General features: G+C 42.5%; 1 protein-coding gene across 2 annotated transcripts in view; it reads left to right on the top strand.

Annotated features, from left to right (window-relative positions):
* Positions 1-27,754, top strand: part of PSMB7 (proteasome 20S subunit beta 7) — a 61,627-nt gene that overhangs the window by 5,929 nt on the left and 27,944 nt on the right. For both annotated transcript variants that reach the window (XM_080820561.1, XM_080820562.1), the window contains exons 5-6: positions 5,065-5,180; positions 25,917-25,975. In XM_080820561.1, coding sequence (XP_080676687.1) covers positions 5,065-5,180; positions 25,917-25,975 — 175 coding nt within the window. The remainder of the gene's footprint in view (positions 1-5,064; positions 5,181-25,916; positions 25,976-27,754) is intronic.

The raw sequence follows: 27,754 nt of genomic DNA, 5'->3' as shown, positions 1-27,754 counted from the left end.
GCCCCTAAAACAATTTTTAAACTTGTGAAATTGCAAATAAATAGCAAATTTTCAAGATTTCTTCCAATGTCATTTAAAACATCTAGCTAAACCTAGCAGCTGTTTCTCTTAATCTCTTTAGAATGTTTTGGGAATTCTAAATTCGCTTTTTTCAGTGTTTATTTTTAGTTTAACATTATAAAAATTAAATTTTATCACAGTTTTGAGAGGAACACTTTTATTTTTTTATTTTTTTAAAAAAATAATTTATTTATTTATTTGACAGAGAGAGAGAGAGAGAGAGAAATCACAAGTAGGCAGAGAGGCAGGCAGAGGGGGAGGGCGAAGCAGGCTCCCCGCCGAGCAGAGAGCCTGATGCAGGACTCAATCCCAGGACTCTGAGACTATGACCTGTGGCGAAGGCAGAGGCTTAACCCACTGAGCCACCCAGGTGCCCCGAGAGGAACATTTAAAAAATTTAACCAGGATGTTTGTGGTTCATTTTGTGTCTTCTGACATTTTTGTTGAGTTACATAAAATGTGCAAGTAGGGAAAAAAGTGTAAGATTTCACTTTATTATTTTTTCCCCCCTCTCTCTCTTTTTTTAAGATTTTGTATATTTATTTGAGAGAGAGAGAGCAGAAGATGAGCAGAAGCACGGTGAGGGGCTGAAGGAGAAGCAGACTTTCTGCTGAGCAGGTAGCCCAATGTGGGGCTTGATCCCAGGGTCCTGGGATCATGACCTGAGCAGAAGGCAGATGCTTAACCAACTGAGTCACCCGGGCACTCAGGATTTCACTTTAGAAGTTTGGTTCAGGTCTCATCTAAAGTGCTTAGAGTTGTGTGACTGTGGGCAGTTCACCTTACCTTTCTTCGTCTGGGTTTCTTCCTCAAAAAGATGAGGATAATAGTTTCTGACTCTCTGACTTTTGAGAAGGAAATGAATAAAGAAGCAAGGCTTACAACAATGCTCAGTACAGGGCCTAATGCACAGTTAGATCCCTGTAAAATTCAGAGGCTGAAAAAGAGATCAAGATGTATTCTTGCTATTGTTCCATTTTCCCCCGAATAATCCATTTCCATGTCTGTGAATCAGTAAGAAAAGGGGGTTTGATAAACAAAAGTGGACTTTTTTTCCTTTATGTAAGCAGTACTTTTATTTTACTTGTATGATGGCTGGATGTAGAAGATGTACGTGTTCTTTGATCCCTCTGAGCATGAGCCTTGTGGTCGAGTTTAATAGAAATCTTGTGGTCTCTTATTCTGTATTGCAGAAACTCCTTGATTACATAGAGCCTCTTTTATAATATTAATTGTGTTTTTTTTTCTATGAAAGTAATATGTATTCCTTGTAAAAAATTTGGAAAATACTGAAAAGCCCAAAGAAAAAATAGAAATTTTACAGTTCAGGGAAAATCATGTTTTGGTCGGGTGTATATACTTCCAGTCTTTTTGTTTGTTCACTCATTCATTGGATCCTTCTTTGCTTCCTTCCGTATTACTAGTACATGTTCTCAGGAAAACCTAAGCTAGAAGATAGAAGATAAGCTAGAAGATAAGCAGTTGGTGCTAGTACTGTATGCTTTTCAGACTTTTTTCCATTTACTGATACATAGTTTGTTCTGTAAATATGGGATCATAGTTGTACATTCTATCCCAAAATACAACCTGATCTTTTCATCTGCCAGTATGTGTTGAATAGTTTCCATTTGGAGCATTTCAAAATGAAAATCACCTTTTAAAAAGTTATTGTGAAAGTAATGTGCGATCATTATAAAAATTTACAACACTTTCGGAATTTGAAAAGAAGGAAGTAAAGGTCACCTGTTTTGTTACTTAGACACATACATTGTAAATCCTTGAGAACTATTTTTCCAGACCTTTTATACTATGACATTTGCTCATTTATATATATATATTTTTAAGATTTTATTTATTTATTTGGTGCAGAGAGAGAGAGACAGACAGAGATCACAAGTAGTCAGAGAGACAGGCAGAGAGAGAGGGGGAAGCACGCTCCCCGCCGAGCAGAGAGCCGGATGTGGGGCTCGATCCCAGGACCCCGAGATCACGACCCGAGCCGAAGGCAGAGGCCCAACCCACTGAGCCACTCAGGCGCCCCTCATTTATGTATTTACAACAGTGGAATCCCGTTTGTTGTTTTGTAACTGACCCTGTTCGCATAATGGTGTACGTTCACATAATGGTACATGCATGTTGTTCCCATTAGTAGAAGAGCTTGGCATCCAGAGTTTCTGCCCTGAGCTTTAGAGGAGTTCTGGAGACCTGTGACCCTCCTGACATAGTAAAACTGTATGTGCACTTACTATGAGTCCTGAGGGTTCCACATTGTTAATCAGTTTTTCAAAGGGGTCTGTGACCCATAAAAGTTAAAGAACCACTGATCAATATCAATTTCTGGTGGTATCACAGTATTCCATTCTCTGGATGTTCCATAATTTAACCAGTTTTGAACTTTAACAGTATTGCTTGTGTCAAGGTATCAGAAGATATCCCATCTTGGAACATAGAACCTTTAGGTACTTACTTGTATGATTAATTCCTTAGGCTGTATTCTAAAATAAATTCCTAGAAGTGGAATTACTGAGTCAAAAGTATGTACATTTAGCATTTTGATACGTATTGCCAAACTCGTCCTTGAGAAAGGTTGTACTGAGTTGCACTACATCAGTGATATATGAGAAAATATCATACTCTCTGGGTGATCTGGAGCAGAGCTATGTCAGTTTATTTAACTAGTTCTCTTTTTCTGCTTTTTTGGCATCATAAACAGTATTGCAGTAAACATCCTTGTACATTCATTTCTGTATATTTGTCTGATCATATCCTCAGAATTTGATTCCTGGAAGTAGAGTTTCCGGATCAATTTTTAAGGAATACGATAACTTGCCAAAATATCTTAAGATTCTTTTAAAGACATCAAACAGAGGTTATGTTTTAGCTTGGATGGAAGCTAGCTGATTATTACTGACTTTACTTAAGCAGCCTGTCTGGTAGGCAGTTGGTATAGTGGGTCAGGCATTGGACTGGGGTGGGAGTGATGGGTCTGGTGTTTCCCACTCCTTATACCAGAACCCTGTAAGCTAGTCCTGACCCCGCTACTAACGCATATGGCATAGGACCAGTTTCTTTTCCGCTTTCTGGGCCTCTGTTTTCTTTTGAGACTGTTTCTAAAATCCTTTCCTGCTTTTTAATTTTTCACTTAAGATTCATTGTTTCTTTCTTTTTTTAAGATTTTATTTTTTTAAAGTAATTTCTCTACCCAGCGTGCGGCTCAAAACCACAACCCTGAGATCAACAGTTGCATGCCCGCTGACTGAGCCAGCCAGGCACCCTTGGAATATTCTTTGTGAAAGAGCAGTTTGGTAGTCAGGGATGGGGGAAATAATTGGACTTGACTGTTCTGGTTACCAAGAGTGCTTCCTGATGAGTAGTTATGTCTCAGACAGTCTACAGTTAGGACTTTGATTGGTTCTTATGTTTATTTGTATCAAAAAAAATTTTTTTTTTGAAGATTTTATTTATTTGACAGAGAGAGATCACAAGTAGGTAGAGAGGCAGGCAGAGAGAGAGGGAAGCAGGGTCCCTGCTGAGCAGAGAGCCCGATTTGGGGCTGGATCCCAGGACCCTGAGATCATGACCGGAGCTGAAGGCAGAGGCTTTAACCCAGTGAGCCACCCAGGCGCTTCTGTTTGTATCAATTTTAATGACTATATCATTAGGCATGTTCAGTATGTGTTGGTTTAATTTTTCTTCCCAAAGAGCTAAAGGCTCACGGTGGAAGACTTTAAATCCAGCATGTTTATTTAGCATAGCAATTCAAATGGTAAAAAATAGAACCAGATACAGGGAAAGCAGGCTGTAGAAGTAGAAAATCAACTCAGTTGAAGGATCCAAAAAACAAGTACATGCACAATTAAACGGAGGTAAGGTGGGGTGGAAAGTGTGTTCCCATTCATGTTCCTGAAGAGTCATAGCTTCCTCCTGTAGGCAGTAGCAGTGGGTTTTATAGGCTGTTGTGGAGTGATTTCATCATTCACTTCCCTACATGATGAAATCTTTTTCTTTTACTCAATAAGAACTCAGATCTATGATTATAATTTTGCCAGTTTATTCAAAAGAGAAGGTGTTTTGACACGAGCCATTTTCCTGTGAGGCTGTGGTGAGGAGAGGTTGCGAATTTGAACAGCTTGAGCTTAGCAGCTCCTTGGTGTTAACTTTGAAAGTAGCTGATTTGCTGATCACTGAGCGGTGTGATGGGAAGGGTGCTGTAAATTTTGGAGTAAGCCAAGCTCGACTGTGAGATGTGGGGCTGGCACTTAATGCTTTGGATTGGTTTTCTCTTCTCTAAAGTGAGAATGATCCTTTTTCTTTTTCTTTTCTTTTTTTTTTTTTAAAGATTTATTTATTTATTTGAGTGAGAGAGAGAGAGAGTCTGAAGCAGATTCTGGCAGATTCTGGATGGAGCCTGATGTGGGGTTCAGTCTCATGAGCCTGAGATCATGACCTGAGTGGTATCTAAGAGTCAGACTTAACTGACTGTGCCACCCAGGCGACCAAGAACAATCCTCTTTTTTTTTTTTTTAAGATTTTATTTTATTTATTTATTTAATTTTAAAGATTTTATTTATTTATTTGACAGACGAGATTACAAGTAGGCAGAAAGGCAAGCAGAGAGAGAGGAGGAAGCAGGCTCCCCGCTGAGCAGAGAGCCCGATGTGGGGCTTGATCCCAGGACTCTGAGATCATGACCGGAGCCAAAGGCAGAGGCTTAACCCACTGAGCCACCCAGGCACCCCGTACAGGGAGCTGTACGAGTGAGGAAATAGGCATGTTGGAGGGCCTCAAGGATTGAGTCTTTATGGGCTGATAGTGAATGTCCCAACATAATATTTCTTCTGGTCCCCATTTTGTTCCCATCAAAACAGTAACTACTTCATGAAACAGTAGCAGTGTAAGAAAAGCCTTTTGTTGTCTGACTTCTCATACAGCTTTTGGTTAAGTTACAGTGATGCAATGTAGACTTATTTATTTTTTTTTTCTTATACATACTCTGATTACCAGGTATCAAGGTTACATTGGTGCAGCCCTAGTTTTGGGGGGAGTAGATGTTACTGGACCTCACCTCTACAGCATCTACCCTCATGGATCAACTGATAAGTTGCCTTATGTCACCATGGGTGAGTGTAAAATTTCCCTGATGTTTCAGAATCCTCTTACTTACCACGGTAGTCTCTGAAAGAGCTGGTCTGTTTTCTGTTAGAGGAGCCAGGGCAATATTGTGCTTTGATTCGCTCTGCATATATTTATCGATTTCCTCCTATGGATTAGGCCCTGTTGTAGGTGTGTGGGACATAGCAGTGAGCAGAGTTTAAAGATTCTTGCCTGCAAGGAGTTTGTATTTTAGTCCGAATAGACAGACAGTAACAACTATTATATAAATATTGTAAATGTTAGAAAGTAATAAATATTAGGAGAGAAAAGTAATGCAGGTACTGTGCTACAGTTATGCAAGATACCACTTTTGTGGAAAACTGGGTCATGGGTATACAGACACTCAGTGTATTATTTCTTATATCTGTATGTGAATTTACCATTATCTCAAAACAAAATGTTAGAAAAATTAATGCAGGATAAGGGGACTTTGGAGCGTTGGGGTAGAAGGCAGATTTTAGTGTTAAATAGGATGGTCAAGGTAGGTCTCAAGGTTTCAGTGGTGGGAAACCTTCAAGGTGAGATTTCAGTGGAGGGAAACTAGAGTGGAGGCCTTGAACATGTCCAAGATGTGCACTGTATTTTTTTTTTTTTTTCCTGAAAGCTAGAGTGACTGGGGCCCCTCTTGATATCTGAGAGATCAAAAGCATTTAATTCATCTCTGACCTTGATTCCCTCACCTGTGGAGTGGTATCAATAGTATTTCCTGTATGTGCCAGGTTGTAATGATTAGAAATAATGTTTATAAAGAATCTGGCCCTGTGCCTGGCCTCTAATAGTAGCTACTCTTTTCAGATCAGCTTTTTACATTGGTACTTTAGCTCTCAGTGCTAGACAGAGTATTTTATTTTTCAAGATATTGTTTATTTATTAGAGCATGCACAAGTGGATGGGAGAGAAGCAGGCTCCCCACTGTGCTAGGGGCCCCAACAAGCGGCTCAGGTCCCACGACCCTGGGCTCATGATCTGAGCCGAAGGCAGATGCTTAATCAACTGAGCCACCCAGGGACCACAAGGGTATTTTTTTTTTTTTTTTAATGACCACCCAAAAAAAGAAGTGAGAAAATGGAGATTTTCAAATTCTGACTTTTATGTTAAATTTGAGTCAAATTGTGTAGGTACAGAAATTTGAACAGGTCATGTATGCTGGTATTTTTCCAGCTGTTGTTTACCTGTTACATTTTTTGTGTTGGTATCTTTGCTCCGAAGAGCTAGGAAACTGCTTCCTTGAATAGTTTGGAAATTGCCAGTTTGAGACCTTGCTGTTCCATTGTGTCATCTAGCCTCTTTGAAGGTTTTTATACAACAGATGTTCCCTGTTTGTTGGGGAGAATGATTTACCCCCAGATACCATATGGATGAGTCTTTGTAATTATTTTAAAATGAAGATACTTACAGTAATTTTAGAATTGTTCCGAACTGCTTTATACAAATATATTTGTTATCTCCATCAGAGTACTCTTCCTATTTCTCCCTGTCTGATTGATGCCTTTAAATGGTGGGAAAGATGAAATAGCTTTATCTATTTAGTGGTTTCATTTCTTTTTTTTTTTTTTTTAAGATTTTATTTATTTATTTGATAGACAGAGATCACAAGTAGGCAGAGAGGCAGGCAGAGAGAGAGAGGAGGAAGCAGGCTCCCCACTGAGTGGAGAGCCCAATGCGGGGCTCAATCCCAGGACCCTGGGATCATGACCTGAGCCAAAGGCAGAGGCTTTAACCCACTGAGCCACCCAGGGGCCCTTAATTTCTTTATTTTTTAAACTGAAAAAAATTTCACACTTGCGTTTTAAAAGTAACTGAAATGTGCAATGAACGGTCATACATGCTCTTTACTCGTATTTGTCAGTGAACATTTTACCACTCTTGCTCTCACTTGCTCATACCTTATTTTAATTTTTTGTGTGGAATCATTTGAGAGTAAGTTGTAAGCAGTAAAGAGCAGACACCATTACTCTCTACCTCTGAATCCTTTATGATGTTCTCTTATGTTACCTTGATAAAGTCACATTTAGGAAATTTAATGTTATTACAAAACAGGTTCATTTTTAAGATGGGAAAATTGATTTGGTTTCTTTTGGTTTGGAACTGTAGTAGTTTGCCTTCTGAGCAAAATCCTGAATTTATGAAAAGTTGTTGACAGCGAGCCATCAAGCAACCCCCATGTTGTGCTCTCTCCTGGCCAACAGCGATCTTGCTGATCCAAGTGTAGTGTGAGCCCAGGGTGATGGTTCCACAGCCTTGAGTTCATAGCATGCTTGTGTTTAGAAATCATTGCTCCACACAGTCTGGTTTTGTTATCGTAAAAGACCGGATTAAGGAGGAGATACCCATAACATTAGATTTTAATCTACGGGTAAATAATTACTTTGAGCTTCAGTTTGTTCATCTGTTCACTTATTTGTCAACTCTTTCTTGCCTTCTACGCCTAGGCACTGTGCCGGCTCCACAGAGAGGGGAATGCATGGATCCTTCTCCTCAATACCCTCGCACTGTAGTGAGGGAGCCAGATGGACAAACTGACAAGGGCAGTAGGTTTGAAGGTCCGTGGAGGCCCAGGGGAGAAAGGAGCACATCAAAATGGGAGGATTTCAGGAAAAGCTTCACTTCGCATGAACTGAATCTTAAAAGAAGCATAAGTTACGTTTGTTCATTTCTCAGGTCCTTATTTAACATTACTACGGGCTAGGCACGGTGCTGGGTACTGGGAGTACAGGGGTCAGCACAGCACCTGCCCTCAGAACTTACAGCCTCATGTGGGAGACAGGAATTAAAGTAAGTGCACATTCATCTAAAAGAATGCACTCCAGGGCTAAGTGCCCTGGAGGAAAAGAGCAGTAATAAGAGAGAGGAACAGGAAAGACTGCGGGGATAATGGCTGTTTGAGACGTCCTTACTGAGCAAGTGACATTAAAACATTTTCTAGTGAAGGTAATTTATGAACATGACAAAACATTCAAGTGGGAATATTACTTGAAAAATAGGTGTGTTTTGTATCCCTCCTCCAAAGTAGCCACTCTTAAGAGTTTGTGTTTTTTCCAGAAAATGTTTTATGAGACACCTTCATATAGTTCTGTCAGTCTGTGCCTATTAAAAATACACAAATGGGCCCCACATCAGGCTCTCTGCTCAGCGGGGAGCCTGCTTCCCCCTTCTCTCTGCCTATCTCTGCCTGCTTGTGATCTCTGTCGAATAAATAAATAAAATCTTTAAAAAAAAATACACAAATGGGGCGCCTGGGTGGCTCAGTGGGTTAAGCCTCTGCCTTTGGCTCAGGTCATGATCTCAGGGTCCTGGGATCGAGCCCCGCATTGGGCTCTCTGCTCGGTGGGGAGCCTGCTTCCTCCCCTCTCTCTCTCTGCCTGCCTCTCTGCCTACTTGTGATCTCTCTCTCTGTCAAATAAATAAATAAAAGATCTTAAAATACATAAATGAAGTCATACTGTACACACCTTTCCTTTATTGTTAACTTGTTTTGAAGAAGTTCTTTATCAACACATGTAGATCTATATTGTAATAATAGTTACATAGAAATGCATTATATGGCTGTATCATGATTTACTGACCCATTCTATTGGTGGATATTTTGGTCATCAAATTTTTGCAACAAGTGTGTCTTGGTTTGTGTAGGTAAGTACAAACTTCAGATAAATTCCTAGTGGAATTTCAGGATTAGAGTATGTGTATGTATTGCTCAGATTTCTCTGTTGCAAAGCAGTAGAATTACTGAATGATTTAAGAAAAGAGGACTATGTTGTAAAGGATAGTAGGTGGCTCAACAGAATAGCTGGGAGGGCAGGCGCTGGCTTTGGGGCCCAGAGCGATGTCAGAAATCATGCTGCAGAGTAGGCCACGGCGGGCAAGGACAGAGTGCTCCAGACTGGACTGCTGCCCCGGCGGGGGCTGCCTCACTGCTGGGGTGCTGGGGCCTGGTGCTGGGACCAGGCTCACTGCACGCTCAGCCTCCCTGGCAGTTTCAGGAAGCCAGTCTTCCTGCCATCCCTTTCACCGCTGCCAGTGCACTGCGTTCCTTGTAGGGGAAGGTGAGTGCTTCTGTTTGGTGGAGCTCAGTCATTCCCTCCTAAAGTGTTGAGATTCTCCAGACCTAGGAAGGAAGTCATAACCATACACACTGTCACTGGTCAGCCCAAGAAAGTAAGAGAGGGCCATATAGTGCATTCTGCTTTTTGAGAGTTGTTGCCAGATTGCCCTCCAAAGAGATTTTACTAGCTTTTATTTCTACCAAGAGAATATGAGAATGCCTTTCTCTTAACAACCTTGCCAGCACTGCGTATTTGTGCTGTCTGATGGGGAAAGATGGGAAGAGGGAACAGGTAAGCTGAGACGTGAATGGTAGGTAGGAATTAGCCAGGAATTCCGTGGCCCTTCTCCCTGTCCCCAAGGAAGGACGCAGGCCTTGTATACACCAGGGTCTGGTGTGATTGAGGAACTGAACGGCCAGAGTTTGCTGGGTGGGTGAGGCAGGTGCAGTGGGTCGGGGGAGTGTTCGGTGCAGGGGTGCAGCTGAAGCAAAGGCGTTCTGGAGGGGGGAGCAGAGGTGTGACTCGAAAGCGAGGCTGGAGAGGGTCCTGTGATACAGCCCCAGTAGTTTGGGTTTTGTCCTTGAGGTTCCTGTCTAAAGTTTTCATGCCAGAGAAGGATGGGATGAGATTTGCTTGTTAGAAAGGGCGGTCTTACAGCTTCTGGCTCGAGGGAGGAGGATTGGCATGGCAGAGTCTGGAGGCAGACAGGGAGATTGCGTTTGGCCAGAAATATTGAGGGTGAGGCCAGGTCCGGTGATAATAGGGATGGTCCCTGTCATTAGAGCACTCAGAAATGAGCCAGCCATTAGGCCAGATGCCAGGTGTCTGTCGTCCATCCCCTCCTGGCTTCTTAGTGTCAGTCCATTCCTGGGTCTTGACTACAGGGGCACAGTTAACTCCGTCACCTGGGGCCTCTTCCCTTCCATGTGGGCTCTAGGCCTCTTCCTGATTTGTTTCCTGTTCCTCCCCTAGGCCTTCGTGGCAGCAGAGGCACCTGTACCTCTCGCCCTCTCCCGGGCAGGCTCCTATACCCCACTCCTGCTCCTCAGCTGGGGTCTAGCCCAGAAGCCATTCCCTCGTGACTGCCCCAGGCTGAGTTAGCAAGTCCCCTCTCGGGCATAGGTGTGAAACATGATTCCGGGATTCCTGCCTTGTCTGCATGCCACTTGCCCCGGCTCTTGTCCCTCCTGCACGTGTGAACATTTGAGATTTCGGAGAGCAGAATCTGTCTTACCTCCAGTCTCTCAGACTCCTGTGTGACTTGGTGAATATTTGATGGTGAAACAATTTTCTGGCTTGCTAACTTGCTTGTGTCAAAGAGTATCTGAAACTTAGTGTTAGAAACCTTAGCTACTGGTTATTTTTGGTGACTTAACCCTTTACAGTACCCTTGGAAGAGCGTTGCTTTAGATTGTGTTCCATTTGGGGCACCCCAGGTTAGCTGTGAGAGAATAGCACAGAGCACTGTGTATGTGGTAGGGTTTTTTTTTTCTTCTTTAAAGCTAAATATTATTTCAGATTTCAAGCATATTTTGGAACGTCTCTGTGCCAGAGTCCGCTAGTACTGTCACATTATTTTCAGTTAAAATTCTATGTAAGGGATGCTGTGGTTGCTGTTTTATTGATGAGAAACCTGAACTTAGATAAATTTATGGTAACTTGCTCGTTTTTGCTCTGCCTGTAAATGGCAAAGCTGGGATCTGAACTCTTCCTGCTCAAGCGAGCCCCTGTGCAACACAGATGCTTTGATTTTCTCGTCTTACAGATGTTACTTCATTAAGCTGTTAAGCCTTGCTTCTGAATACTGAAAATATCTATACAAATTCCCAATGGGCCTTTATTTGTTTTGCGTGTTTTTGACTGCCTATGTGCGGATTTTCTATCCTGCATATTAAAAACAGTATTTACCGAAACAGCTTTGTAGTTTCAAAGGAAGAATTTAAAAATTATACATAGTTTTACCTTCCAAGACAGCACGATTTTTATCTTTTTGATTTTTTCCAATCCAAGTCCATTGTGAAGAGGTTTACCAGAGAATGTAAAATAAAATACAGGTTTTATACTGGCCTGGCTCTATCTTTGTCATTTTTTAAGTTTCTTTTAGTCACTGTTGACTCTTTTAAAAAAAATTAACATATAATGTATTATTTGCTTCAGGGGTACAGGTCTGTGAATCATCAGTCTTACACAATTCATAGCACCCACCATAGCACATACCCTCCCCAATGTCCATCACCCAGGCACCCTATCCCTCCCCCATATCCCCCAGCAACTTTCAGTTTGTTTCCTGAGATTGAGTCTCTTAATGGTTTGTCTCCCTCCCCAGTCCCTTCTTGTTTCATTTTTTCCCTCCCTTCCCCCCCATGATCCCCTGCCCTGCCTCTCAAATTCCTCACGTCAGAGAGATCATATAATTAATTGTCTTTCTCTGATTGACTTATTTTGCTTAGCCTAATACCCTCTAGTTCCATTCATGTCGTTGCAAATGGTAGGATTTCGGTTTTTTGATGGCTGCATAGTATTCCATTGTGTGTGTGTGTGTGTGTGTGTGTGTGTGTGTGTGTGTGTGTGTGTGTGTGTGTGTCTTTATACACACACACGCACATACCATAGCTTCTTTATCTATTCATCTGTTGATGGGCCACTGTTGACTTTTGAGCAGGGCTTGCGTGTATCTTTCCCTAGGACAGTGGCTGTGCTGGGCTGCCTTTCTTCCTAACCAGGCCATTCTTCTGGCTTCCGGTTGCTGCTTTCTTCCTTCTTTCCCTCATGCCTTCCCTCCCTCCTCCTCCTTTCCTCAGTTCCTTTTCTTTCTTTTTTTTTTTTTTTTTTTTTGAGGGAGTAGGGAGCTGAATGTCAAGGGAGAACTCCACAATTGCCATTTGGTGGATTTTGTTTTAATTCATATTATTATAATTCATATTATAATTTAATTCATATTATAGTTGACCCTTGAGTAGCAGGGGCAAGGGGTGGGTTAGGCGTACTGTCCCCTGAGCCGTTGGAAAATTCACATGTAACTTTTGACTCTCCAAAAATAAGCACTAGTAGCCTACTGGTGACCGTAGGCCTTCCTGATAACATAAACATTCTATTGATGCATATTTTATGTGTCCTGTGTATCATATACTGTGTTCTTACGGTAAAGTAAGCTGAAGAAAACATTATTAAGAAAATCATAAGAGAAAATACATTTATAGCACTGTATCAAAAAAAATGCACATATAATTGTACCAGTGCAATTCAAACCTGTTGTTATTCTGGTGAGCGTATAAGCCAAACTTAAAGCTACAGATAGAATAGAAAGCCTTCTTAAATGAAACATTCCCATGGAGCATTAGAATTCACTGTGGGATTGAGGCTTTCCATAAGTGTAGCTTAAGTGAGAAAATGAATATTTCATGTAAATTCTCATGTTTTAGTTAAATTATGAGTTTTTTTATTATGAGAAATAGCTAAACTTTGTAATTAATCTCTTTTTTTTCTGAGTGATTTGACAGTAAGAGCTGGAAGCTACAGATTACCCGTAAGACAAGGGTGTCTAAATTTTGTCTACTCATGGGCCTGTATTGGCAACCAGCCAGGTGCCTGAAGGCTACCCTTCATTTACATTGGATAGAAGACACCTGTCTTGTCTTGTGCATCTTTAACATGCTGGCACAGCTCGCTGAGCACAGGATCCAGGAGTCTCCTCTCTGAGGGCTTGCCTGCCTCAGGATTTACTTGGGAGAAGAATGTATCAGATTCCTTGTGGGATGGCCCTTGGACACCAGCTGTCCTAAATCCTTTTTTGTGGACATGGTGTTGACCATAATGATGGCAGCGTTCATCCAGGAGCTTTCTAGCTGCAGTGCCAGCAGCTCTCGTGAGATGCTTTACTGATTTAATCTTCACAACATTGCGAGGTGGGCACTATCATCCCTGTCTCACAGATGTGGAAATTGAGGCTCAGAGAGGTGTGCGGAGGTCGTGCAGCCAGGGTACGCGTGAGCCGGTGTGGGAGCTGCGGCCTCTGTGACTTCTTTCCTCGCTGTGTTACTGATGTGAATGCTGGTGTGTGGCATGTGGTCCAGACCAAATATGATTTGGTCCATTCTCAAAAAAGAAGAAAGAGCCCCTTAGATTTTATTTAATCATTTCTTTTTTAAGAGAGTAATTTGCAAGAGACTGCAGGTGATTGATCAGTGTGATTGTCGAAAGCCAGGCAGGATTCTTTGATTTTTCTTTATTAAGAAAGGGAAAAGGGCTTTGGTTGTATGTTTTATAGACAAAATGTGGGCTCTTTTAATTCTCAGATTAATTAGCTTATTCTTTTAACTTGCCAGCTTTTCTTTATTAGGCAGACTAAAGTAGTGTCAGGAGAAGCTTGGGGACCATCTTTTGCTATTAGTTTGGCAGTGTTCCTTGTAGCAGCATTGGCAAGGTATATAAAATTTTTATTTTTGCCCACTTATTCACATAAGAATTAATATGAATAAAATTTCAAGCATGACATTCCTGGAAATGAGGCCCTTGGACAATTTAGGAATACCAACTTAAGGAATAAACATTGGTATGCATCATTAGGGAAGACTTGGGGTCACTGCCAAGGCCATCCAGGTAAAATTTGATCTCCAAATAAACTGGTTGTACATTTTCCTAATTACTGGAATATACCTCTTAAGCCCTAGTTTACAGAGCCTCCTAGCAATTAAAAAGATTTGGGACAGAGTAGTAACATACTGGATGTCTCACCTTGTGGGCAAAAAAGGAGTCTTGGAATTAAGTTGGAACATCGGTAGGGAATTCAGACCTGCCATTTTCTCCATATTTTTACACTAAAGTGCAACCTTTGTGCATACATTTTGATATTTCCACATGACTTGATTTTGAAAATTTTCCTGCCCTGGATTGAATTAGTGCACTACAAGAGGGCAAATGTTTCTTTCACGTTTATTTTCAACTCTGAAATCAGCTATGAACTCATCACTGTATGTGGTTCATAGGCCTACGTAAAAGCCTTCTCAGAGGGCATGTGGACTTCATGGCTCTAGCATTGCTGGAAATTCTTTTTCCTAATAGTGTGGGCCACGTGACTGTGTGTGGGAGTTCCACGAGCCTGGGGGTCTCCGTCAGTACGAGAGTGATGCTCAGAGCCTGTTTTCTGTGGGACAGGGCTTGTGCAATGGAGGGTACGCTATTCCTGCGGGGCCTTTGTCCAGACAGCTAGTGACTACACAGAGTGGGGTTTCTGTAACCTGGAGTCCTAGAGGCATAACCTAGAATGCTAGAAAAAGATGGGAGCCTTGGCTCAGTCCTGATCTCCTTGACCAGGGCTGGTCACCTAACCCTTCTGAACCTCAAATCCCACATTTTGAAAAAGAAACTTTTTTTTTTTTTTTTTGACTTGGGAAGGTCCCAGGGTTATTGGGATACTACAGTGTCATGTTGTGTGTGAACATACTGTAAAAAATACGTGTACTTTTTCTGTGTGTAAGTTGGTCTTGACATTATTTTTCCAGGTAGTGTGGCATAGTAAAAAGAGCTGGTCTTTGGGGTCCAACTGGGTTCAGATCTAAGTCCAACATTTATTAGCTTTTGACCTTGAGCACTGATTTCATCTGTAGAATGGGGCTTAGAGGAGCTCTCCCATGGGAAACCGTACATTAAAAAATTCTTTGTGGAAAAAAAATTCTTTGTGTGTAGCACAGTAAAGATGTTTAGTGCATGATATTTTGATCATTTAGTGCTAATACATGCCCTGTGTGCAGTTTTGTATACTAAGACTTCTGTTGGAGTTTTTCCTGCTCTGATTAAGTATGATACATTACAGAAGATTTAAAATGTGCAACACATGGGTTTTATGTTTTAACATTTACTCTGCTGTGGAGTGCCAGGAAATGAAACAACTGGAAACCAAAAATCCACAAAAGTTGGATTATGCATCTTGCTTCCTGGTTGCTGTGAAGTTGGTATAAGTCAATAGATGGTGCCCTTATGTTAGAAAATGAGAAAATATTTACTTCTAAAATTCCTCATGGTGTTGCAGGGTATGTAATTTAGCCACCCCTCACCAGTTCTTAATTTGTTTTGATTTGAGTGACTTTGTTCTTGATTCCATGTAAAAAAATATTTAATGCCTCTTGTGGGTAAAATTGAATTAGTGTAGATTCCTGTTTTTTTCTGCTCTGAGATTTACCATGATGTCTTTTCTGACTTGAGTTCAGTCCTTAGCCTACAACCAGGTAAAAGCCCTTGCCGGACATACTTTTTAGAACAGTTAAATGCACTCCTTGCGGTTTTAAGTTCTTTGCTTTAGACCCCGCTGCAGGGAGAGGGAGGCTAACTAATTCATCTTTACTTGCTCTTGTTCTAGAATTGGGCCAGAATTGGCCCTGCTACAGAAAGGTGCCTTTGTACTCTAAGAACCTAGTGTTCAATTTTGACTTGCTTATAAGACAGACTACGTGGAAAGTCATTTTATGCATCAGAAGACTTCTCACTGTGGAGTTCATAGAGTGAGGGATTTGCTGTCAGCCATAACCGCCATGACTAGCTTTGTGACTCTGGGTAGGTTCCTTCTCTTGTCTGAACTTCGTTTTTTTCAGTCTGTAACATAAAGATAATACCGGCTGGTCCATAGATGGATTCAATGAGAAAATCGATGTACCTGTGCTTTGCACATTTTGTTCAGTATGTAGGATTTCTTATCATTTGCACACGGGTCTACGGACAAGATAAATCTTTACTGATGATTAAGTCTGGGTATATTTTATAAATTATTAAACTCTGTGGTTCTTTGTCCTTGAGGGTTCTGAGGGGCATGAAAACCTGAGAAAGACCGGCAACGTGGAATAAACTGCAGTTTGGGAAGTTACTTTGAAATGTGAACCAGAGCAAAGGATGCTTTTGAAAGACCTGTTACTTCGGACTGCCTTGAGCTCCTGCAGCAGGAAGGAGAACTGTGTGCCTGTGCTCACAGTGGTGAGGGTCGGGGTGTCCTGGGGGAGCCTAGTGATATGGGAGACTGATGAAGGAGAGGCCTATTTTTTTAAAAGATTTTTATTTATTTATTTGACAGATAGAGATCACAAGTAGGCAGAGAGGCAGGCAGAGAGAGACAGAGAGAGGAGGAAGCAGGCTCCCCGCTGAGCAGAGAGCCCGATGCAGGGCTCGATCCCAGGACCCTGAGATCATGACCTGAGCCGAAGGCAGAGGCCTTAACCCACTGAGCCACCCAGGCACCCCAGGAGAGGCCTATTTTAAGGTAATCCTCATCCTCTGTCTTATCCCCGAAGCATAGGGTTGGGTAACTCCTCTGTTGGAAGGAGAACAATTTTCTGTCCTCATACCTTGTGGAGTTTCTTAAAAATATGTTAATAAAACAAAAGTTCCACTTTTTAGGCCTGGATGCCCTGATTTGTTAGTCTTTACTTAAGAATAAGTGTTTATAACCTGTCAGGTTGATAAAAAATTGCAGTTGCGATTATAAGAAAAACTCTGGGGTGCCTGGGTCGCTCAGTGAGGTAGGCATTTGAGGTTAGGTGTCTGACTTCGGCTCAGGTCATGATCCTCAGGGCTGTGGGATTGAGCCTGTGGGGAGTCTGCTTCTCCCTCTCCAGGTGCCCCTCCCCCCTCTTGTGCTCTCTCTGTCTCTCAAATAAATAAATAAAATCTTAAAAAAAAAAAAAGAAAAATCCCTGTTTCCTTCAGGTGCTCTTAGATTATTTGATTTGAGTAAAATTTAACTCCTTTTTGACTTTATTTAGAAAAGGAACTGCATTCTTTTTTAAATTAGTTTTTGAGTGAAAATGTCATTGGGTGCTTTCAAAATGTATTTCTAAGCATATTAAATGGAATAATTTTTTTTATTCATTGGGAATAAAAGGTAGACTCTTTGACATTGAGGTACATTTGCTGATGAAAAGGAAGCATTCTTCCCCCTCACGAGGGGTTTAAATGTAATACTCAGTGCTTACTCAGGAGTGAAAACATCAAATTAAACTGTTTATGCTGACAAAGGACAAATCTGGATTTCAGCAACCCATGCAAGATTGTCTGATTGCTTGGTCTGCCTCGCCTTGAAGCTTTTGGCCAGGACTTATAATGAAATGCGTGCATACAATTAAACCATTTCAAGTTGGTGTCTGAGTCTTCCCGGAGCGAGGAGAGGTGCTCCACTGCTCTCTAGTGGCTGAATGTGGTCCCCTGGCAGCAGCTTTGCTTTATATCCATAAATCAGCTCTTCACACATTGGCAGTGTTGGTCTCCAGAGCAGACAGCAATACCAGGAGACTCGTCCTCGTAGAAAGGAATGGAGTGAAAAATGATCCCGATCCATGGGTCTCTAGAAAGCACCAAATTTTACCCGGGACGAGTGGCCACTTGACTAACAATGAGCAAGTGTGAGTAAGCACTCTGTCAGGGAGAGCTGACACTGATGGATTAGAATGTTCTGTGTGGTACTCTCCTTCCGCTGCCTACATCCTACACTTGGCAGGCCACAGTGGCAAACAGGTCCTCGGGTACCTCTGATGGCCCGCTCCTTAGCAGAAGGAGCGGCTTTTTTCCTGAAAAGATCCGGTTAAATTGATTTGGGGAAAAGCAATAGAAATCCATTTCCTGCTGCCTGTCAGAACTTCGTGACTTTGAGAAAAGAAATTTTGAAGACCTCAGTTTCCATTAAAACTGCCAGCCCTGGAACTTGTTGAGAATGATGATATAAAACAGCTCCTGGAGGACGGAGACTTTGTCTTAGTGTAATTACAGTAGCTAGCCTTTATTGAGCTTTCACTCTGTGCCCGACATTCTGCGTGCGACATTTCTGTGTGTCATGCCCTGCAGGTTGCCCAGCCCCTCCAGTGAGGAAGGCACGTTCTGTCCTCTCCCCCTCTCATGGGGGAAGAAGCTGGGGCTGGCGGGGTGGGTTGCTGGAGTGCTGCTTCTGGGAGGCCGTCGCCCTCTTCTTGAGGTGGCGGTGCCTCCTGGCGCGGCTTGCAGGGCTCCGAGCACCTCAGTGCTGGGCTGGAGGATGACCCCAGACTGTGCCCCCTCCTGCACAGCAGTGTGTGCCCGGAGCCTGCCCCCTGCTGGGCTCCTGGGATGATTGGTTGGAAGGAATGAATGGGAAGTTGCCCTTCTAAAGCCTGGAGCCACGAGGCCTAGGTTTGGATCTTGGCCACGAGGCCTAGGTTTGGATCTTGGCTTCCCTCCCTACTGACTGTACTGCCTTCACTACCTGAGCCTGCGTTACCTGGTCTGTAGAATGAGGAAATTCCTACCTCACTTGAGTTCAGGGCCTGGGACCTGAAAGGCTCCCAATATATGCTTTCCCCTTTTCCAGTCTGGGAGTTTGTGAGCATGGACCTTACTAGAATAAAAGCAAATTTCTACCTGCTGGCCTTCAGTTCCTTCTAGAAATTTGACTTAGAGCAGTGGGCTTTAGAAAATTATTTTAGTCTTTTATCGTTTCTTTAGTATATGTCTAAAAACATAGATTCTAGAATTGCTAAGTTTTGATTTAGTACTTGAGTGAACACTATAAAAATACGTGGTTCATGTTTTCTTTCTTTTTTTTTTTTTTTAACCCTTCTGTCCTCAAGCCATATTAATGCAGGTGTTTTTGAGTATATGGAACAGGTAAAAGTGATATCTTAGATGGTACAATTTTCTTGATACATTTCAGATTTTGTCCTGAGTTGGGTTGTTCTCTCCGAAAAAGTTAAGTTCAAACTGAACTACTAGTGCTGATAAGCTAAGATCAGAAGTACCTTCAGGGGTTTTAGAAAATGGAGACTAATTTCAGTGTTCTTTTTTATTTAAAAATATTTTCTGAATGGGACTATTTTAAGATAAATACTCAGAACAGATAGTTGAGTGGTATTGCTAAGCAGTGAATGGCATCTGTTAAATCATTTAGAACATTTAACTAAAATCCCAATCTCATTTGAATTTCCGAGCAAAACAACACAAATTAACCATACCCAGATGCGTGCTAATCATTCTCCTGAAATCTGAAGAAAAAGCAATTTAGAAAGCATGCTTTTTTTATGGTGGGGAGCTAAGAAAATAAAGCTGTTTCTGTGTTCACTTGATAATCTTGATTTCAGGCATTTGACTTTGCTACTTAGGAGGCAACACAGTGGAATGGAAGGAACATCAGATGCTTTTTAAATGCTAAATGATATGGGTTCACAGTCTCAGATTTGCTAATCATTGGTTATGTGATCTGGGCAAGTTTCTTACCTCCCAGACTGTCTCCCATTTTGTAAGGTGGGACTTCTCAGACCTGCCCTGTCTGAAGAGCAGACAGAGCCGATGAACTCTGCTTTGACATTTCTTAAACGCTCTGTGTACGGTGTTCATTGTGGTCTCTTTAGTAGTTTGTGTGCCACAGCATAGACTTCTGGAGAAGTGGGATCTGGCTTGGGGCTGATCTGCTTAAAGGACTTCATTATTAAGAGGCTTTTTACGTTTCAGACCATCCGAAGGAAGCCCTCCTAAGGACAGTGGTAGAAAGACATGGTGTGTATATTTGTTTGTGATGATTGATTGCTGTCGTTCCTTGGAACTGTTGACTCGTGCGTGGGTTGACCTTCAGGCTCCTATATACAAATTTCAGGAGCGAGCTGCCTACTGCCGCCGTTAGCAGCACGACCGTGACGGCTGGCGAGGTCTTGGGTCTTTTTCTTTTTCTTTTTAATTTTTCATCCCTGTACCATGGCAAATTCTTATTTTCTGCAAATTTATGCTTTAAAATATTGCAGGTAATGCATGGTCTTTTGAAGAAAAATAAGAAACTATAAGTAAACCAAATAGTACCACCCAGACTGAAGCGTACTGTTTTGACTTATGGTTTTTCCAGATTTGTAGAATCTTTATCCTCTAAGCTTAGGTGTTAATAACTGCTTTTGAACATGTTTTTGCCCTATTGAATGTTTTAACATGGGCATCTTCTCATTGCCAAAAAAGTATTGTCATGTTTAATGACCGTATATATAATAATTTGGTTTTTTTTCCTTTCATCTGATTGTTGGACCTTTACCTCTAGTTTTTTTTTTCTTTTTTTGCTAATCTAAACAGTGATCTTTTTATATACATAATTTGCATACTCACCCATTTATTTCTTTAAAATGACTCTCTAGCAGTGGAATTGCTGGGGGGGGATGTATACCGTTATGCTTTCTGATTGATGTTTCTAAATTGCCGGTTAGAAAAGTTCTATTCATTTTTGCTTCTACAAGTGTGTTAGATTTTCCTTTTCACTACACTACAGCCCTGGGTAGTATTCTTCTTAATCTTTGTTAATGTAAAAAGAAAAAACAAAGGTCTTTAATTTACATTCAGATTTCTCTGATTACTAGTGACCTTGAACAGCATTTTAAAATGTGTACAGGCCGGTGCATTTTTTCCTTTTTGTCAACTGCTGTGTCCTTTTTTCTGTTGCCAGATTGGCATATCTGTGACTCTTTTTAGTTATTAATGTCCTACATGCTGTACATCTCTTTTTGAGTTTCAGGGCATATATTTTACATTGTTTACAGGAGTTGGTCTCTCCCTACTGCTCCTTAAGCCAGTGGCCTGCTATCAATAAGAGCAGATAATTCATTTCACAAGATTGGTTGGAGCTGTGGCCCCTTGTGGCATTTTTGCTGGGACCCCCTTCTCCTGGAGGTCAGCAGCGTGGGCGACGTGCACTGTCATCTTGAAGTGACTCAGTCCCTGATAAAGATGGGGTGCAGACCTTTCTGGGACCCCGCAGGGCATCTGCTGTGGGAGGAATTCTTTGAATGGCCCCCGAACAGGAGCAGCCAGGCTGAGGCGGTGCCCGGCTGGTGGCCACAGTGGGTCGGGGCGTGCGGGGTGGTTCCTGGCCCTCGGGTGGAAGAGGGCTGAGTTGCATCTCCTTCCTCCATCTCGGTCTCTGTGCACAGTCCGGCTGGTGTGGGGCTCCGGGGTCTGGAGTGGTTGTGGTAGGCGGTGAGCTAGGGAAGGACAGCGGGTGTGGGAGGTGAGCCGGTGGATAGCTGGGTAGCCGCCACTGTGTCCCGCACCGTCATCGTTCTAAATGCTGGTCACTGATTTCTCCTTGTTTTTCTGTTTTAAAGAGCTTTGTTCTGGAAACAACACTGGCTACTCAGCAACTGTGGGTGGGCTGAAAAAGGCGGACTTGGTGGAGGTTGCTAAGGAGCAGCTACATGAAAACTACTGATGAGACGAGGTTGTGGTAGTAAAATGCAGGAACCCACGGAGGGCATTTTACTCCTTTGGGATCACAGAGGTTTGGACCAGACTAGGACATACAATATGACATGGTTTTGTGGGTATAAAGCCTTTTTTCCCCCCCCTTTTGAACATTGAACTTGCTGCACACTTGACTTTGTCTTATATTCATCCCAGTATGGCAAATTAGGCAATAAATGTTCTTGCCCACTTTATCAAGGCATTTAGTGCTATCGTCACGCCTTCAGGGCCAGCTCAGAGTTTTCCCCAGCTCCTTCATTTGGACAGTTGTCCTGAAATCAGCCCAGCTTAATTCAGCAGCTTCTGTTTAGTGCTCGCTGTGTGCCCGAGACCCAGATACGAAAGGACGGACGTGTTGCAGAGAGGAGAGAGATAACCTCTCAGGGGGCTTGGTCAGGGAAGGCTCGTGGGAAGACGTACTCTCTCGGCTGGGGTTTGAAGGGCGCCTAGGAGTTCTGTGGACTGGCAGTGGGGGCAAAGGGCATAGCCTGGGCCAAGGGGGGATTGGCTTGAAATGGTATAATTTAGGAAATTATTCCCGATTTTATGTTGGTGGGGTTTCAAGTGTGAGGAGGGGGTCAAGGGAGACAGAGCCCGGGTCATGGAAGATCATGCATCTCCTCTGAACTGTTGTGGCATGAGAGAGTGACTGTCTCCAGTCACACCTGGGACAGGCCTCCTGCCCTGCGCTTCTGAATCCTGTAACGCTAGACGAGAAGCTTTATCATGCAGTGGGACGGTTAAATGGCCTGACGTGATGTATGGCAGGGAGTGGGTGCTCCACGAAGTGCTCTGCTTTCTTCCTCCTTGGCTGCCTTCTCCTCCCTACCATTAGCTGGGCTTTTTGAGGGCAGGCCTCACACCCCTTATTCCTGGAGCCCATCCTGCGGTTGTGGAAAGCATATGCCGCCGTCTGGAGCAGAGGCCGGTGTACGCTGTCTCCTGCTTTTCTGTTCATTTCTTCCTTAATGGAAAACCAGAGAGTTCTGACCAACTGTCTGAGGTGACTTTATTTTTGGAATAGAGAATCAGGGTAAATGTTCCTTCATGATTTTTTGCCTTGGTTTTGGGTTCGAAAGTGCCAGATTGGTTTAAGTCAATGCCAAAGTCATGGAATGTCTCAGGGCATTACTGTGGCTTAAAAGTGGGATATAAGGGCGCCTGGGGGGGCTCCGTCAGTAAGCGACTCCCTTTGGCTCAGGTCATGATCCTGGAGTCCCGGACTTGAGTCCTGCATTGGGCTCCCCGCTCAGCAGGGAGTCAGCTTCTCCCTCTGATCCTACCCTCTCTTGTGCTCTTTCTCTCTCTCTCTCTCAAATAAATAAATAGAATCTTTAGGAAAAAACGGGATAGAATATCTAAACATTTTGTAGGTGTCACGGCTGCTGTACTAGTGTGGCACTAGCCAGGTGGTTTACTGCATACGGTTTTAAGTGGCACGGAAACACCTAGGAAGCCTGAGTGAAATGACTAAAGAATACTGGTCTCGTCGAGTTCACCTTCCTTTTTTCTTTTTAGTGGCCAGTTCCTCATTCCTTCCCCCAGCTGCATTGCCTTGAAACTATGTGAGGATTTGCGTCTTGTTCTTTTACCTCTTCGGGCAGTTGCAGAACTATTTGAAATTCCGGCTTCAGTGTTCTACCTAGACACGCGCTCAGGGTTTCCTGGAAACCTGTGGACAAGTCAGAGCTACTCCATCTCCTAGCACTTCCACGTATTTCTGAGAAGGGGGCGCCAGAGTCTTCCTTTCCTAAAAAGCCAGGAGCAGGAGCTAATTTGCAAGTGACTTAGAAATTGTTTTTAATGTTGAATTTCCCTTTCTTTTCAAGTTTATTTGGAGTCTGCTTATCTTTGATCTCAGGAGCAGCAGAATCAGGCAGTTTAGCAAGCTTCCGCTTTCCAGAAAACTTCTCAACATCGTGCACGTGCTGTATAGGTTGGAGTTTGTGTATTGAGGGGTGGTGGGAAAGGGGAAGCGGAAGTACAATGTAATAAAGACCCCTGTGTCCTTTCTTCATTTACCTGGCTGGCACCTTCCAGCTCTTAAAAAAAAAAATCAGTCTCTGATGGTGTGAGAAGCATCCCCACTCTGGACAGACACTTTTTGTTCCAAGAGTTTAGATTTAGTATATAATTTCCACTTACAGAAATTTTGTCTGTAGCATTGTTCTAAGCAGGGAAAAAGACAAAGGTTTTTTTGATAAAGGAAGAATTATTATAAGCTAAGCAGAAGGAAATATATGTGCCCAGGAAAAATAAGAGTAAAATTAACTTATTTATGGTGAACTGCCAAAGAAAGGATGGCCCCAGAGAAAAGAACAGGGCTCTGAATTTCTAAGGAAGAATGTCTTTTATGGTAAGCTTGGTTTTCTCTTTTAAAATAATTGATTACAATTTTCCATAAAGTTGTTTGCTCTTAGGTTACCCACCCTCCCCTGTCTTTTTTTAATGTTTATTTCAGGCTTCTGGTACATTTACCCTTGGCTTTTCAGAGGGAGATTCTGGGACCGAGACTGGATAAGGCAAGCCTGCTGTTGGGCACTCTGCGGGAGCATTTGTATCTAGAAGTGTTTTTTCCTGAGCTTTCCTTATTTGCAGTTTTCTTGTTTCTTCATGACAGCTGTCCTTTGTTTTCCACACACAACCAGCTTGTTTTTTCACTAAGTCCGAGATTAGTTCTCACCTGTGTCTTAGAACAGACACTTACTTTTTCCTCTTGATCCCCGAATCTCAGAGTAAATGTGTGACTCACAAAGTATTGGTGGACTTTGACTCTGTTTTCAGATTTTCAAGGACACATTTATTAACGAAATTCAAAGGTTTGGCTTTGGTGAATTTGCTCTTGCTTTTGTGCTGGTTTTATTTGGGTGCACACTGGTTTTATAGCTGCTTAATTTCTAGCTCCTTTCCAAAGGGTTTTTAATATCTCTTCAGATTCCCCCCCTTTTTCTTTAAAGGAGAAAAAATGGTAAGAGGGGAAAATGGGGTTGCCTTTTGCTCCCAAGCCTAAATGAATAGTCATTGCTTGTAATACCGGTCTACACTTGACGCTTCCTACTGCTTTAGATGTGATGTATCCAGTGCTGTGAAGGTAATGATCCTCAACCACAGCAATATTCCATAACAGGAGTATCTGTCATATTCGTCGGGATTACCATGTTCATTGATTTGTGTCTGTAAATCTGCTGTTTCTACCCTTTAAATTTGATCTATAATTGGACCTCCTTAAATGGTTCAGAGAAGGTAGTCTGTATTTTCTCAATGCAGCGTGGCTGTCAGCTTCTCCTTTTTCATTATACATTCAGCAGACTTGATAAAATCAGCAGGACACCTCATTTGAAACTGTTTAATCGCTGCCTTTTTCCTTTGCTAAAACCATTGAGGTGGTCAAGCGATGTACACAAATCATTTTAAATAGAAAATATGGTTTTCTCTGTGACCCAGCTAAATAGATAGTGTTATGCAAAACAAGTTAAAAAGTAATAAATGCCAAAAAAATCTTCTAATTGGAGTAAAAAATTGTGGGCAACTCTATCCTCTCTCCAAAAGTAGAGTATCCTGAAATATTGCAGGACCCTGTAAAGACAAGATGATGGTTTTCTAAAGATTCTCTGGTTTCTGAACAAAGCAAGTTTAAATTTTCAAATAGTGCTGAGCTGCCTTTTACATCCATTCAAAGGGAGCCCACACTTATTTGTAACGCGTTTATAGCCTACTTTTGTAGGGGATATCTGCTGTCTCTTAATATCTATGCAGCATAACCTTTCAGCCATTTGCTATTGTGATAATAAATTTTTGTTTCTTTGTCTGTCATTTTGTCTACTCAGCTGTTACTCTTCAAAGTACGAACTAAAAATAATAGCTCCAAATAAATGCCACATAATAAAGTGTTTTACAGTGGAAGCTGGAATAACCTCGTGGCTGCGGCTCTCCGTCCTATTACCATTGCTGGTGCCGTAGTGTCTTCCCCGAGTGTCAAGGTGACTCTACCAGGGCCAGCTCATTAAAACAATCTATTCTTTCTAACGGGCTTGGTACTTAGCACTATACCCAGCGGCCTGCCAAGGCACAGTTGTGAAGCACAAGACTCACGGCATAGCATGTATGAAATTATGTGGCATCCACTTTTTGAAAAAATACCAATTCTCCATAAGCTCATTTTCCTGCTTCAGCATTTTATTGTGACTAATTTACAATTACTCCTGTCAGTGGTGAGAGTAGGGCCGGTTGCAGGTTTGCCCGAGATGGTGGTAAGTATGATCTCAGGCTTTGGAGGAGCGTTGTTTACCTGGTGGATGTGGCCCTAGAGGATTAATATTGACACTGTGCTCAGGTGGGACACCGGGCGTGGTGCGCCATTTTTGCTGCCCCGAAGTAAACTTGGAGGGAGAAGCCGGAGTGGGTAGATAACACTAAAGGTGCATCTTTTTCTTTCAGGTTCTGGCTCCTTGGCAGCAATGGCTGTGTTTGAAGATAAGTTTAGGCCAGATATGGAGGTACGTAAGTCCCTGCAGTTTTCTTCTCTGTCACAGGTTTTTCCAGCTGTGTGTCGGACATTGGCAAACTGACGGCTGGTTCCTCCAAAGCTTGTACAGCACTGTTGTTAGCTGGAATGCTCTTTGGCACAGGTCGCCGTGTTTGCTGAGAAGACCGGTTGGTTGGGAGAGCTTCATTTCGGAGTGGCCCTGCTGTGCCCTCCCCCAGGCTTGGGGAGCCAGTACTGGTCAGCCTTCCGCCTTGGCCTCTGGGCTGTCTGGAATCTTCTTGGCTGCAGATGCTGCTGCAGCGTGGGTGTTGTGCTGTGCACTTGGCTCTCTGTGTCTCAGTATCTCAAAGTGACGAGGTTTTTTTTTTTGTTTTGTTTTCTCACTGAGAATAGAGAAACTAGGTCTTTGCATGACACACAGACCTGGTCTGAAAATGGAAGCAGCTTAAAAAGCCCCTATAGATTGTTCTGCATCTGGAAGAAGAGGGGGACAGGATTCGTATGTGTAGTAGAGTGTTCTCAGAGGGTGACGGATCTAGTGGCGCGAGTCTATTTGTAAGAGATCCTTTGTTCTGTTTTCTTTGGTGGTAGGGGAGGGTCGTACCTTCTGAATGGCATCCCACCTGTCTGCTTTAGTGATAGATGTCCCCTCCCCATTGGGCAACCTCCCCACCCCCTAGATCTCCAGGAACAAACCCACCGGTCTTCCGTTGTCACTTTCGAAGGGGTGTTCAGTGTGCTTGGGTACTTGATGGTACCACGTTATTTCTCTGCCGTGCTTATCCCTGTCGCTCAGCCAGCTGTGGACACAGAGGTCCTGTGAAGTCAGCCTTCGTCTGCTCTTGGTTTTTTGATAGCTGTTAATTTTGTGATGGTGCATAGCAATTTGTTTTCAACAATTAGTAGGCTGTTTATGAGTGGTTTACCCTATTCTTTAATATGTAGGCATCTGCTGTTTCTGCCTTTGCAGTATTGTTCTGTTCAGATACCAGAGGATGTCTCTGGGAATTACTTTCTGACAGTGCTTTATGCCTAATCGTCTTTGGAGGAGATTGCATATTTAAACATTTTTGTTCCACCAGCTCGTTGTCTTTGGAGCACCAGCTGTCATTGGAACTCTGAAGCTCTCTCTGCCCTTTAGGTTTGGGCCAAGTGCCCTGAGAGCCAGAGGATGTAGGGTTGTGGATGCTGCCCAACCAGGACGGGGGTTTTCTGCCAGAAGCTTCTCTCTGCCTTTGGTGTATGAGGTTAGCACACATAAATGACTTGGTCACTGATGGCTGGATTGCTCTCCTTTCTTGGACATCTGCCAGAATTAAAACCTATGACCAAAGGTAGGATTTAGCTGGGTGTTTTGTAGTAAAAATAATAGTGTCTTGCTCCAATTAAGAATAGTAAACAGGTCCAGGTATCAACTGTAAATGAGATTAGGATTCTCTTCTCATTTCTCAGTGTGAAAATTTATTCCTATCTCAGCATTATTTTCTGTTTGGGGTTCTTAAGTACAGAGGAAGAATAAGATGTACTAGGTCACTTAAAAAAGAAAAAGAAAAAGAAAAAAAAAGGTCTCCCAGTCTTCAGTCTAAAGGAGAGAAGTTCCTGAGGCTTCACGTATCCATTAGAACTAATGAAGGTATGGGGGGAAAGACTCTGATGATTTTTGTTTAGAAAATCGCCTCAGGAAAAAAAAAAAGAAAGAAAGAAAAAGAAAACCACCTCAGTAATGTCAAGCCCTCCTTTAAACCACATTAATCTTTTCAAATTTTCTTGAGAGCTTTGTGTATTTCCA

Source organism: Martes martes (assembly GCF_963455335.1).
Source record: "Martes martes genome assembly, chromosome: 12".
Taxonomy (NCBI): Eukaryota; Metazoa; Chordata; class Mammalia; order Carnivora; family Mustelidae; genus Martes; species Martes martes.
This window is presented reverse-complemented; position numbering and strand designations above follow the sequence as displayed.